This window comes from Peromyscus eremicus, chromosome 2, assembly GCF_949786415.1.
Source record: "Peromyscus eremicus chromosome 2, PerEre_H2_v1, whole genome shotgun sequence".
In the NCBI taxonomy this organism is placed as follows: Eukaryota; Metazoa; Chordata; class Mammalia; order Rodentia; family Cricetidae; genus Peromyscus; species Peromyscus eremicus.
Window position 1 is genome coordinate 16,944,348 of NC_081417.1, and position 12,263 is coordinate 16,956,610.

Consider the following 12,263-nt stretch of genomic DNA (forward strand, 5'->3'; position numbering starts at 1 on the left):
AAAAGGCGCAAAGCTACACAGAGAAACCCTGTCTCGAAAAACCAAAAAAAAAAAAAAAACAAAAAAAAAAAAAAACAAACTCTGGAGTTCAGAAGGTGTACCTTTGAGTCAGATGACTGACAGGTTCAGAGTTTCCTAGAACACCTCTTCCAGGAACTGAGGAAATGGGAAGTGTTTGGAATTCTGCCACAACACAGAAGAACTTGTATCTGTTTCTTAAACAAACACAAAGCTGGCCTGGTTTATCATGTAAATAGATGGGAGGAATGCTTTAGCCTGGTTGTGATGTGTGCATTTTTTTTCCCCTTTGTTGTTGTCAATAGAAAAAATTGATCTGTGGGCTGGTGAGCTTATCTGTGTCCCAGTCAGAACAGCAGAGGAAATTAGCAGAGCGCTTGGTGGAGAATGATATCTGTCAAAAGAAACACTTGGAGAGCGCTGAGTGTAGTGATAGGTGACTGCCGGAAAAAGGGCAACTTTGAATATTGTCAAGGTAAGGACCAGATACGTATTTTGATTTTTGCCGTTTACTTTGTGTGTCAGAAAATCACTCTATTGTTTTCTCCCAATGAGTTATCACTGTGAAGTTTTTCTCTATCTTATTCTAGCACCTGTTGATAGAGTTGTATGTACATTTTAACCACTTGTGTGTGGAGTCTCTGAGTGTGGGTTTGGGTGGGGATCAATGTGCCCAAGGGAGTTCTGCTTAATCGTTTTGGGTCTAACGATATCAAATGATCAATTATCAATTTTTTTTCAGTTTCTTGTCATGTGTCATAGCACATCTGTTAGAAACTGAGCAACACTTGGAGTAGAAGAATAAAAACTATGCCATGCTTTTGTGTTCATCGCAATGAGGGATGGTGTTTTCTCAGCTTGTTGACTAAACAGGCAAGCAAGTCATTTTCAGATTATGATTTCTTCTGATGGATTTTGATAAAAAAAAAACTTTGAGGTGATCATCACTTCATGAGCAGAATTCATATCTTATAGACACATTTTTAAAAAGTGATGTTTAATGTAGGAAAACACCAAGTATAGACTATGTGTATATTGGCACTTGGCTAGAGGCTTCTGAATGTCTGCCCTGAGCCACGGGCGGGGTGTTAATGACCCTGTAGCAAGCTCTGCTCCAGGTTATGCTGGCAATGGACTTGGTCAGAGGCTCCACTCATAAGAAACAGCTGTGCTAAGATGAAGCAGAAAGTCAACACAAGTGTTGTGTGATGCTGGTTGGCACTCATGTAACTGCCTGACTTCATGCAAAAGGGAATAGCAGAATACTCAGCTTCTCTGGCCATTGTTTTGGAAACATCCCTGCTGGCCCCTGTCCCACAGTCTCAGCTCCATGCAGTCCTTAATTCCTCAAAACACTTGCTGGCTTGTTATTTTTTTTTGTTGTGGTTTGTTTGAGACAGCCTAGCCAAGAGTGACTTTGACCACTTGATCCCCCTGTGGTGGGATTACAGGTGTGTACCACACAAGGATCTCATTGACTGGCTTGAAGTGCTCAGGAAAATGTCGGTAAATGAATGTCTATTTAAGAGCACAGAAAATGAAATAATTCCTGGTGGAATTGTTTAGCCTTCCGGGCAGAGTTCTGAGTCTGTATTTCTTTTTCTTTGGTCCCTGCTTCATTTAGTTTTGTCTTTCTTTGTGACTAGTGAGAGACACCACTCCAAAGGAGAAGTCAAGGAAAGCAGTTGTGTTCGCTAGATGAGATTTCCCATATTTGCTTCTACCTTCTTTCATAACTATGGACTCCTGTTATTAAACATTAATTTTGACAGTTCTAATCTTGGTTGACTAGACTTCCACAGTCTTGCACAGAGAAAAAGAAAGGTGTCCATACTGTAACTCACAGGAAACAAAGCAATGAGGACACCCATTCCTGATTTAGAATGGTTTTCTGTGTTTTAGCATCTGAACAAAGTCAGAACAGAACTCAGCGTTTTGCCTTGTTATCTCTATAGGGGTTCAGATTATATGACAAAAATATCTAAAGTGGTACTTAAATGTTGGAAAAGATATTGGATTTTAAAACTTGAGTACATACTGTAAATATGTAAAATTATCATCTCTATTCACCCAATCCCACAGCAATCAATTGCATTCTCTTCTGGTCACATGGAATACATCTGTGGGATGACCACACTGAATTGTTTCAGGGTGGAAAAGCCTATTGAGAGGAACAACAGTATAGGGGTCTGCTCCTGCACACACCTTAGTATGTCTGTTTGTTGTAATATGCAAATCCTGAGCCCCCAGCATCATACAGCCCAGATTCCATGTAGAATTTCCTCCCCTTGTAGCTTTCTTTGGCTCTGTGTGTGTGTGAATCTTAAAAGTCATGGGTATTAACAGACATGATGACATGCTTTAAAATTATCAGGTTTCCTTTGTTTTTCATGTTGTGTTAAAATGCACTCCACTTCGTGATAGCAATAGCTGTATAGAAATACGAGCTTGAGAGTTGAGTTCACCCAAGAAGCCAAGAAGAACAAAAACCCACCCGCACACACTTTGCATTTGCAAGCACCTGGAATCCATTGGGTTCCTGGAGTTGTAATTTGGAAGCAGACAAAGCAAAGAATTACCAGCTGAAAAGCTGGCGCTGTGAGTGAGAACAGCCTGAGGAGGCGCCAGAGTCTGGCTTGTGTGGGGGACTTTGAGGCAGGGAAACAGAGCCCAGGGGCACACTGCCAGCTCCAGTGGAAGCTGGTGACACTAAAATGCTGCTGTGTTTCACTTCTGGTGGTTTTTCTGTTTTGTTTTATGGTTTCTTTTGGTGCTTGGAGTGAACTTCAGGGCCATAGGCATGATAAACTCACAGTGGACCACTGAACCACACCCCTAGGCCCAGCTCTGGAGTCCTGCAGCATCCCTAGCATGCACAGACCCAGTGCATGCTTCTCTAGAATGTATGTGGAGCTGTTCTTTCCTAGTAAATGTCCTTGTGAGGGTTACATGGCTTTGGAGCCAATGGGAGTGGTATCTTGCCTGAGAAACTTGCTCTTACAAACTATTAAGGACACTTCTGACATGGGTCTATTATCGTATTTGGTATATTAAAAATAAAAATCTCTTGGCTTCCAGGATCATGAAAGGGAAGAGTGACAGGAAATGCATGCAGAGTGCTGTGTGTTTAATATTCCTGCATTTGGAATGGGATATTGAGGTAGTACCAATTTTTATGTATTACTAGATTCTAGAGCCATATTAATATTAGCAAAGAGAATGCCTTATCAACAATGCCTTACACACCTTTGAGCATTAGTAGCAAAACAGGAAAGTTCATTCTTAAGTAAAATTGCTTTTTTAAGCAGAGCCTGTATTTATTTTATTTTAGGTTGGTTTTTTTTTTTTTTTCTTTTTTCTGTCATGTTTGAAGGTATGATAGCATTAATGGGCTCTGCCCCACGTGGAGCTTTGAGCGTATTGTAGCATTGCACACTGATCCCAGGTCAGTGTGATGCGTGAAATCAATTTATTTGAATCTCTGTGCCTCTATAGGAATTTGGCAGCATGCCAGTTGTTTTCATTTAATGTTCTTTGTGTTGCACACAGACAAGCAGGCGTGCTTTTGTGTTCTTCCCTCTTTTGGTCTCTGTCTCTTGCAGCCAATATTTTGCTCTGTGGATTTTGAAATGAAGAGAGACTATATTGTGTATATGATGCTCCATCATTGCTTGATATGCACACAAACATAAAGTGTGACTTTCTTATCTTTTAGTAGAGATTTTTTTTCACCTTCATGACCCTCAATGTTGTAGTATACATGGAACATACTTAAGAATTTTGTTTAAATAAGATTCTTAGTGAAATCAAACAGATTATAGGTGTTAATTCTGGTATTAATGACAATTATCAAAACCTGAAACAATTGTATGAGGTACTATTACCAGAAATATTTAAGTTGTGAACTAGGTTATCAGAAACCATTTTGGGGAGCATTTACTGAATCTGAAGATTTACCTTTTAATTCAGCACACATTAAAACAGTGTAGTAATGCTTTTTCTTTAAATCCTTTTGATGAAGACAAGGCTATATGAGCTGAGTTTATTAGCTGTGAATCTCTTCTAGAGTTCTGTGATTTGGGTAATTGCTTTTTCAAATGTGCAGGGTAATGTCTGGGAGTGGCACAGAGACCGTTCTTACCGATAAGTCCAGATCCAGGCCTGGATGTTTTTGTAGGCAGCAGGGATTGTTTCTGGGTCAGATTTTGGAAGAGGTGGAGAAAGGAAATGCTGGCGAGTGGAAGGAGACTGTTCTATTGATGCTTCAGGCAGTTCTTGCGGAAGTTGATATGCAGAACCATGGAGCCAAGGCTTCAGGGTCAGGCTCTTACCCAGCAGCCCAGCTTCCTTGTTTAATTACCTGAAGAGCAAAACAGTCAGCCTGGGAGTGTGTGAAACGCCAGTATCTCTTGCAGCCTCCTGGCGCTCTGACATCCTGCAAGGCCAGCCCTGTCTGTCCGCCAGCGTCAGGCTGGTTCACGCCTGGGTTCCTTTCTTCCAGGAGGCATTGTGTGTAAGAGGGTTTGGCTGTGAATCTGAGATTCCTGCCAATGCTGCATCCCCTGCTCATTCCCTCTGGTCTGTACTGACAGGTAGACTTGCCTTTCCTTTCTGTGCAGGATTTAAAGACGTGGCTCTTTCGTTGCCTGCTTCTGGCCTTGCTGTGGCACAAACCCTTCACTCCAGCATGTTAACCAACAGAAGAGTGAGGTCTTACTTTTCAAATCTGTGTGATAGCATCCTGTGTGTTGCCATTGTGTGGTCAGACTCATAATAATTTAGTGTGGAACTAACAGGTCTCAGATGACATATTTAATCATATATGGAAATAGAATATCCTGTTTTTAAACAAAAGATAATAGAATTTTTGACATTGGGTCTTTCTCTTTTTTCTTGGAATTGGAATGTAGTTGTTGACATTTACAGTGGGAAGGGGCACACAGCCTTTGACGAAGCTGGAGCGGGTGAGAAATAATATTGGTTAGCAATATGTCTAACTTTGAGGGGTCGCACAGGGAAAATATTCTAAGAAGTGCCTGGAGATGAGGCCCTTTGAGAGATCTCCCGGATATAACAAGATGGTACCTTCCCCAGAGGAAGTCTGGCAGCTCCTTTATCTATAGTGTGGACTGAAGAAGTGTCCTCCCTGTGGGTGGGGAGCAAGGGTGGTTGTACTTTTTCCTTCAAAATCAGAGGAAAGTGTGACTCCATGTGCAGTCATTTGGTTTTTCCAACGACTTCATTAGGATTCTGTCATACAGGCTGAAGGATGTTTACTCTTTAGAAGCACACGTTTGCCTACATAAGTATAAATAAGAGTTGTGGGCATGTAAAAAGAGCAGTTTCTTCTTTTGAACACTGCACACACACAGCTCAGCTCTTGCCAATAGGTTCTGTGCGCTCCTTCCCTCCAAATGATAAAGCGATTGGGTTTTGTAGGGGAGTATTTGACGGGAACTATTTTTGAAACTTTTAATTCCTATTATATTTGTGGGTATAATGCTTGGGTTTGAGTATTTGTATACTGAACCAGGAGAAAGTGTATAATCATTAAATGGCCGGATTAGCCTGGTGTACCTGGTGACAGACCTGGCCAGGTGGTCTGTTACCCAACAGGCATTAAGTAACTGCCTGGAGTCCCCTGTGGGCAGCCTTGTTCCTGTTTATTTATGTAGCAACCTGCTGCATTTCCTACAGTGTATTTCTCTTTTCAACATCAGTACGCATGGGGTGGGGGAAGAGGGAGAAAACATTAAAATATCTTTTTAGCCACTGTCGTCAACATTCCTAACTCATTCTCCACAGACTCTTCATTGCATCCCACCCTGCCTCCCGACCTCCCACCTTTTCTAGTATTTTCTCAGTCACGGCTTTCTAGAATGAAGGTGATAGAAGTCCTGGGGACAGCGTTGGGTTTAGCAGGGGAGGACTTGACTGAAGGACAAATGGCCAGAGTTGTGGTTTTCAGGTGAGTTTGCTCTGTCCCCCTGGAGTAAAAGAGGCAGAAAAAGTGATAGGGAAGAGAAGAGAGTGGGTCGGAATCACGCTGGCCAAGAGCAGGTGAACAATTGTGTTAGTGACCTGGACCTTGTGTTAGCCTACCAACGGGAAAGGAAAAGGGACATTTTCACAGAAAAAGCAGTTCTTTTCTGAAAATGTTAATGAGACAATTAAGCATAATTTCATTAAGTTGAAGTTTCTAAGTGGACTGAGCTGAGGTTCGAAGATTAGAAGCACTCTCCTGTATTTCCTATATTTAGGACCATACAGCAATGGATGATATTCTGCCTGGTCTCGTGGTGGGGAGGAGTATGAGTGACGAAAGCCTCTGGGGTCATTAAAACACATTAATTTTAAAATTCACCTTGATACTATAGCAGATATGCTATGCTGGGAATTATTTGGGCAGATAAAACTCATTTTGGAGTGGAATTTGGTAATAAAACTCAAAGCTAAGAGTTTTTGTTTGCTTTAGTAAGTCTGACGCTATATACAAATGCAACAAATTAATGTGTGTGCATAGATTTTAAGAATTTGCAATATAGAGAAAAAGAAGTGGGAGTTTGCTAGAGATAGAAAGTACTTAGGAAAAAATATGACGAGAAAAAAAAAAAAATCTGGGTTCTTCATATTGCTGTGTTTTTGCTCCACCTGGTGGATTTTGTTGAAAGTGTTTTAAGTCTGTGTTAATGAAAAGAATTAGCCCCTAGGCAGTTCCTCTAACCATAGCAAGAAGAATCTCTTTGTTGATAATTAAAATATTCCTGTGTTTATGCTTTTTGTTCTGTTCTTTTATTGCATTGAAAGCAATATATATTATATAGAAATATATTTGGTTCAATGTGTAATATATCCTCATTTTAGAAAATTTTGAAAAAAAATCATCACGTAAAATCTCACTACACAGAGTCGTGGCAGCATTATGATATTTCTAAATCATTATATCTGTGTTTTGTTTGGATATAGCCTTGTACTCCAAAGCCACAGCTGACCTGGAACTTGCTGTGCAGATCAGGCAGGCTTCGAACTTGTGGCACTCCTCTAAGCCTCTACTGTTGTGTTGGCTTTAAGGATAGATGTCACCAGAAGAGATCCAGTTGGCATTTTTTATTTATTTAAAAATATGTGGAATATTTACTATTAGGCCAAAGAATAATGATGGGTATCATGCTGATTATAATTATTTTTAGATAAATACTTCTCAGGCTCAGAAGGGATGGTGTGTCAGTGTTTCATTGAGAGTCCTGTCTAAGATACAAGGGTAATCGAGATCAGGTGCCTTATGAATTCATGGGGTTGGTGAGGCCTGTTGTTGTGAGCCCTACACAGATTGCTTTCTCTGGAAATCTTGGGGATTCAGTTGTGCTTTGATCATCTTATTGTTTTCCTTAGGTTATTTTTTTTTTTTAAATCCTTTAGATTCTCACAGCGCTGCAACAGAAGGTGAAGTTTTGAAAACAGTGTCTCCATATGCAAGGGATTTGGAGACCTTTTTATTGTCTTTAAAATTGTCATTCATAGTCCTCATTAGCATTTATTGTTGCAAGCCTACAAGCAGAAAATGTGAAATTGGTATGTCATGAATAGCCCCACAGAGCTCTGGAGCCCTCGGATTTTGCCTGCAGTGTGGTGTGGGCTGGGCTTTGAGGGAAAGCTGTCCAGATGGCTGCCTGCGCACAGCAGAGCTGCGGGTTTTTGTCTCTGGTGCTGAGAGGAGGGAAAGTTCACTGGAGCATACGCCATCACCCTTGCGTTTTAACAAAACTAACTAGCCATTAGTCAAGATGGGGAGGTGGGGGCATTGAGACAAAGGTTTTCCACAGAGTGCTAGAGGCCTCGTGACAGGGATGGGGCGGACAGTTAGGTACCTTCCATTTTATCCCAGTAGATTTGTGGTTAGGAAACGGGATGGAGATGGAAATGGTATCTTATCTGCAGATTTGAATGCAAATAGATCTTTTAAAGATCTTTTTTGAATCGGAACATCATGATTTTATTTGAAAAGAGAATCAACAGGGCTAGCAATCTACTCTATGGGTTAAAACCGAAGTGTTTTTATTTAAAAATCTAAAAAGAAAAAAGAATTTAAACCACTTTTCCTATGGAGAGATCTGCTTTTAAGAACATTAGTGGGTTTAAGTTTCATTTACATAAAATAATGTTCAACCAATGTGAATGTTAAAGCAGTTTCCAGAGTTTAGGTTTTCTTAAATATTAGATTTGAAATTCAAAAGTTGTCTATTACCAAAGTATGTAATATATTGTAATACTATAAAGACACTGTCACTACTATAAATGAATAATAATAATTACAAATAACAGGTTCTATTTGCTTCTAGCAAGTAATACCTTTAAGACTTAATTTTGCACAAATACACATAAATCTACATATTTATGTATACAATATCAAACATTTTCTTTCATATGTAGAGTGTGTGTGTGTGCACACGTGCGTGTATTTGCAATTATCTTTCTTTTTAGAGATAGGGTCTTACTATGTTGCTCTGACTGGCCTGGAACTTGCTATGCAGACCAGGCTGGTCTTAAACATCCAGAGATCCACCTGCCTCTGTCTCCAAAGTATTGTTATTGAGGGTTGGCATCACCATGCCCAGCTGGATAATGCATATTGACCAGAGCCCTAAAATCAAATATATTGCTTTAAAAACTGTCAAAATGCCAGTGGTGGTGGAGGCGGTGGTAGTGCACCTTTGATCCCAACACTCGGGAGGCAGAGGCAGGCCGATCTCTGAGTTTGAGGCCAGCCTGGTCTACAGAGTGAGTCCCAGGTCAGCCAGGGCTACACAGAGAAACCTTGTCTCGAACCCCACCCCCCAAAAATCCCCAAAACAAAACCAAGCAAACAAAACATGTCAAAGTGATTGTAAGTGCTACTTTGTTTTATAAACATGGTTAAGAGGGGGGAAATGTCACAGAGACTGGCTTATTAGGAAGACATTATTGGCTGAAGTTATGTTTAAGGCTAGAAGTTTCACGTTAGTTTTAGAGCCCATTGTTAACCTACATAAGCTAATAGAGATACAAAAGTCAAACTGGGTTGAGTGTTAAGACGAAGGTGAAGTGGAGAGGTTGTGTTGTTACCATCTGGTTCCCTGCCTCCCACTGGCCTGGTAGCATAGGAGTTTGCAAAGGACCACATGGCTTGTTCTCCCCAGGACGGAGGGGGCCTTGTCTATCTAGTTGCAATTGATGCAAGCAAAACAGCCCTTTCTGCCTCTGTAATGTCTGTATAATCACCTATTAAGACAAGCTTCCTCTCTCCAGCATGTTTCCTTTTAGTCCATTGCATCTTACTGCTTAGCACTTAGGCCCTCTAGGACAGCCCTAAAGAACCTTTGACCCCATGATGTTTATACACCCTTCAGATTCTTAAGGTGGCAGTCACAACACTGCTCTTTTGTCAATTAAGCAAAGTTCTTGTGGTTCACTTTCTGGATGCCAGCTGACAGTTGAGGAAGTGCAAATGCTTGCCAATCATTCCCCTCAAAGAAAATACTAGGAATTGTCTGACTGTGTCTATCTCTTTACAGCAGGCAGTTATAGAAAAGATGACAGCTCACCTCTCACTGTGATGGAACACTCAGTGAACTTTATGACTTATTTTCTATCCCACTCATTTCTTGGTGGTTGGCTGTATCTTATGTTATAGCCTAAAACATACGCCATTTGTTTTTCTTGCAGACAAAATATAATTGGATTTATCTTTGTCAGGAGACAGTCTATTATGGCCTTTATTTAATACAGTTTCAAATGTCTTCCAGTGGCAGAAACAAATTAATGTACATTTTTACTGGGTGTTGTATCTATTTAATCGACTGTCAAAGTGATGAGAAGTTAGGAAATCATCCAGAGAGGTCCATCTCCCTCCACCCAACAGCTCACACATTAGGTAGGTTTGCCCTGTCAGTGGGATGCCTTTAGAAAACACTAATAGCTTCCAGCTGGGTGGAAAATCAAAACCTTTGGGGTCTGACAAAACTAGAAGATTTGAATTTGAAAGCAGAGCTAATGCCTCCATTTTATTTTTTACCACTCGCCCATAAAACATTATTTTCCAATATGTCAGCCTCATTTGGTGGCCAGTGGTCTGAAATAGAAAGTGGAACAAGCAAGCGGAGAAATCTGGACATTTGTGAATCCGCCCTTTCAAGCTGGTGTGCCACTTTGTGGAAGGGTCTCCCTGAGAGCAGGGGGGTCTTAATGACCATTCATCAATGCTCGTTGGCTGATCATTGAGTGCCTTCTCATTCAGTTTATCAAGTCTTGCACATAAAAAGTCAGAATAAACCTTATTCAGCTTTGTTAAAGCCAACTAGAAGTAAAATGCTCCATTTGAACCCATTTTGCCCTTGTTTTTTCACGTTGTTAATGCAGCCCTGCTTAAATGAGTGCCTTTATTGGCCCGGTTAGAATATCTGAAACTATTAATTCTCTTGTATTGAATAGCTGGTGGCAGGCCAGAGCAGATGGGGTAGGAAAGTATTTGGTTGGGTGTATTGCTTTCAATTAGGATCAATGAGGTTCCAGATCCTTTGAATTAACTCACTTAATACCCACTGTGTGCAGGCACAGTGTATCCCAACAGTCTGCAAGAGGCAGGGAGGGAAGCTGAGGCGGCCCTGGAAAAGCTCCTGCTCAAATCCTCTCTTCACCAGGGTGGAGGTCTCTCCTGTGCTGCAGATGATGCCACTGGACCGCTGTTGTCTGTGGCTGAGTCGGATCTGAACAAAGGGAAAGTGTACTATCGTGCTGCTCTACTCTGGAAGTGGCACAGCACTGTGACATCCAGACAGGGAGTATACGAAGTCACCGTCACAAACCTACTCACGTATTTTTTTCTTTAATGCGTCCAGCATTTCATTACTGGCTAAATTTGCTGATTTTGAAAGTGATGATTTAGACAACTCTCATTTTAAAACTGCTTTTAAAGAAGTCTTTCTACTAAATTGAAAGTTATGTATTATTGGCCACGACTTTTCTGAGAAAGTGCTTAATTGATCATTAATGTATTCTTCGTTGTTTTGAATATATTTTAATTTTATAAACTATATGTTGATGGTGATGCAGGACAGCGTTTTGCACTGGAGAAAACTTTCCCAGTATATACTCTGATTCTTCTTTTTGCTTTTCACCATTCACCTATGTAAATGCATTTATCATGCTATTGATTGTCTATTTTTATTACACAATTTGGATGTTAGAGATCTTGGCTCCTCGTACTCTTTTTATTAAAGGGGAAGTTATTTCTGTCTAAGTAACTGTATCTATACATATCCAGGTTTCCCAGTTCAGGGAGAGATGCCAAATGGAGCTGCAGCTCTGCCTGTTTCTGGGTTAAAGAAGGGGACAGGCTCCTTGAGAAAACGCTGAACTCGTCTCAGATGCACGTTCAGCCAGACCCTTTCTGCAATCAGACTTCTAGGTGAGAATCTCCAGGGATCCAGGTTTTGTTGACGTGGATCAATTTAAAGTGGCAATTACTGTAGTCAGATAACAGCTTAAAAAGCCTTTTTACACATAGAAAAGATACATAATCACACAGCATATGGAAGTTCAATTTTCTGAGCTGTGGTTTAGGGACTTGGAGTGTACCGATATTAAGACCTAGTTTTAAAACCAGATATCATCCAGTTTTCTTGAAGTATATTGTAGTTTGTCATATGATTTTTTATTTTAGAAGTGATTCACTGTGCATATTGATGAAAGGTTGGGCGTCCCACTGTGAAAATGTTTTCTTTCTAACATAGGTATAGTATTAAAAAAAAAAAAGTGGTGTGTAGCTTTGAGTGGCTTTTAAAAAATACTCTTTTAAAAACTGAAAATCTTCAGATTCAGGACTCTGGGTTCCATAAAGGCCTTTATGCCAGCACTTAATTGATGATCACACTCATGCATGCTATAACACTTTCTGTCACAAGAAAGCTTGAGCTTGGTGCTTAACCGAACTGAAATCCATTACACAGAACCTCATTACAAGTGACATCTAACTAAGATGAACAAAAAGATTGGCCTCATAAATAGAGTGTAGTATACTATTAGTGACAGAACAGAGTAATCATTATGAATTGTAGTCTTTTTACAAGTTGGCTCTGACAGTGATGGATTTTTGAGGGGTTCACTGGCTGAAGCAGCCCTTCTAGGGTACAGTGTTCAGGAGCTGTAGAAATTCTTATTGATCGATGCTGTTTCTCAAAGATGATATATTTTTTGTTTGTGCAGTGTGT

The 12,263-nt window shown here is 40.4% G+C and overlaps 1 protein-coding gene across 1 annotated transcript in view; it reads left to right on the forward strand.

The window, feature by feature from the left end:
- The first annotated feature begins 329 nt into the window (after nt 1–329).
- Runx1t1 (RUNX1 partner transcriptional co-repressor 1) overlaps nt 330–12,263 on the forward strand; it is a 123,132-nt gene continuing 111,198 nt past the window's right edge. The window contains exon 1 of the mRNA XM_059255652.1: nt 330–493. Within this exon, the coding sequence (XP_059111635.1) occupies nt 406–493 (88 nt within the window). The 5' untranslated portion in view covers nt 330–405. The remainder of the gene's footprint in view (nt 494–12,263) is intronic.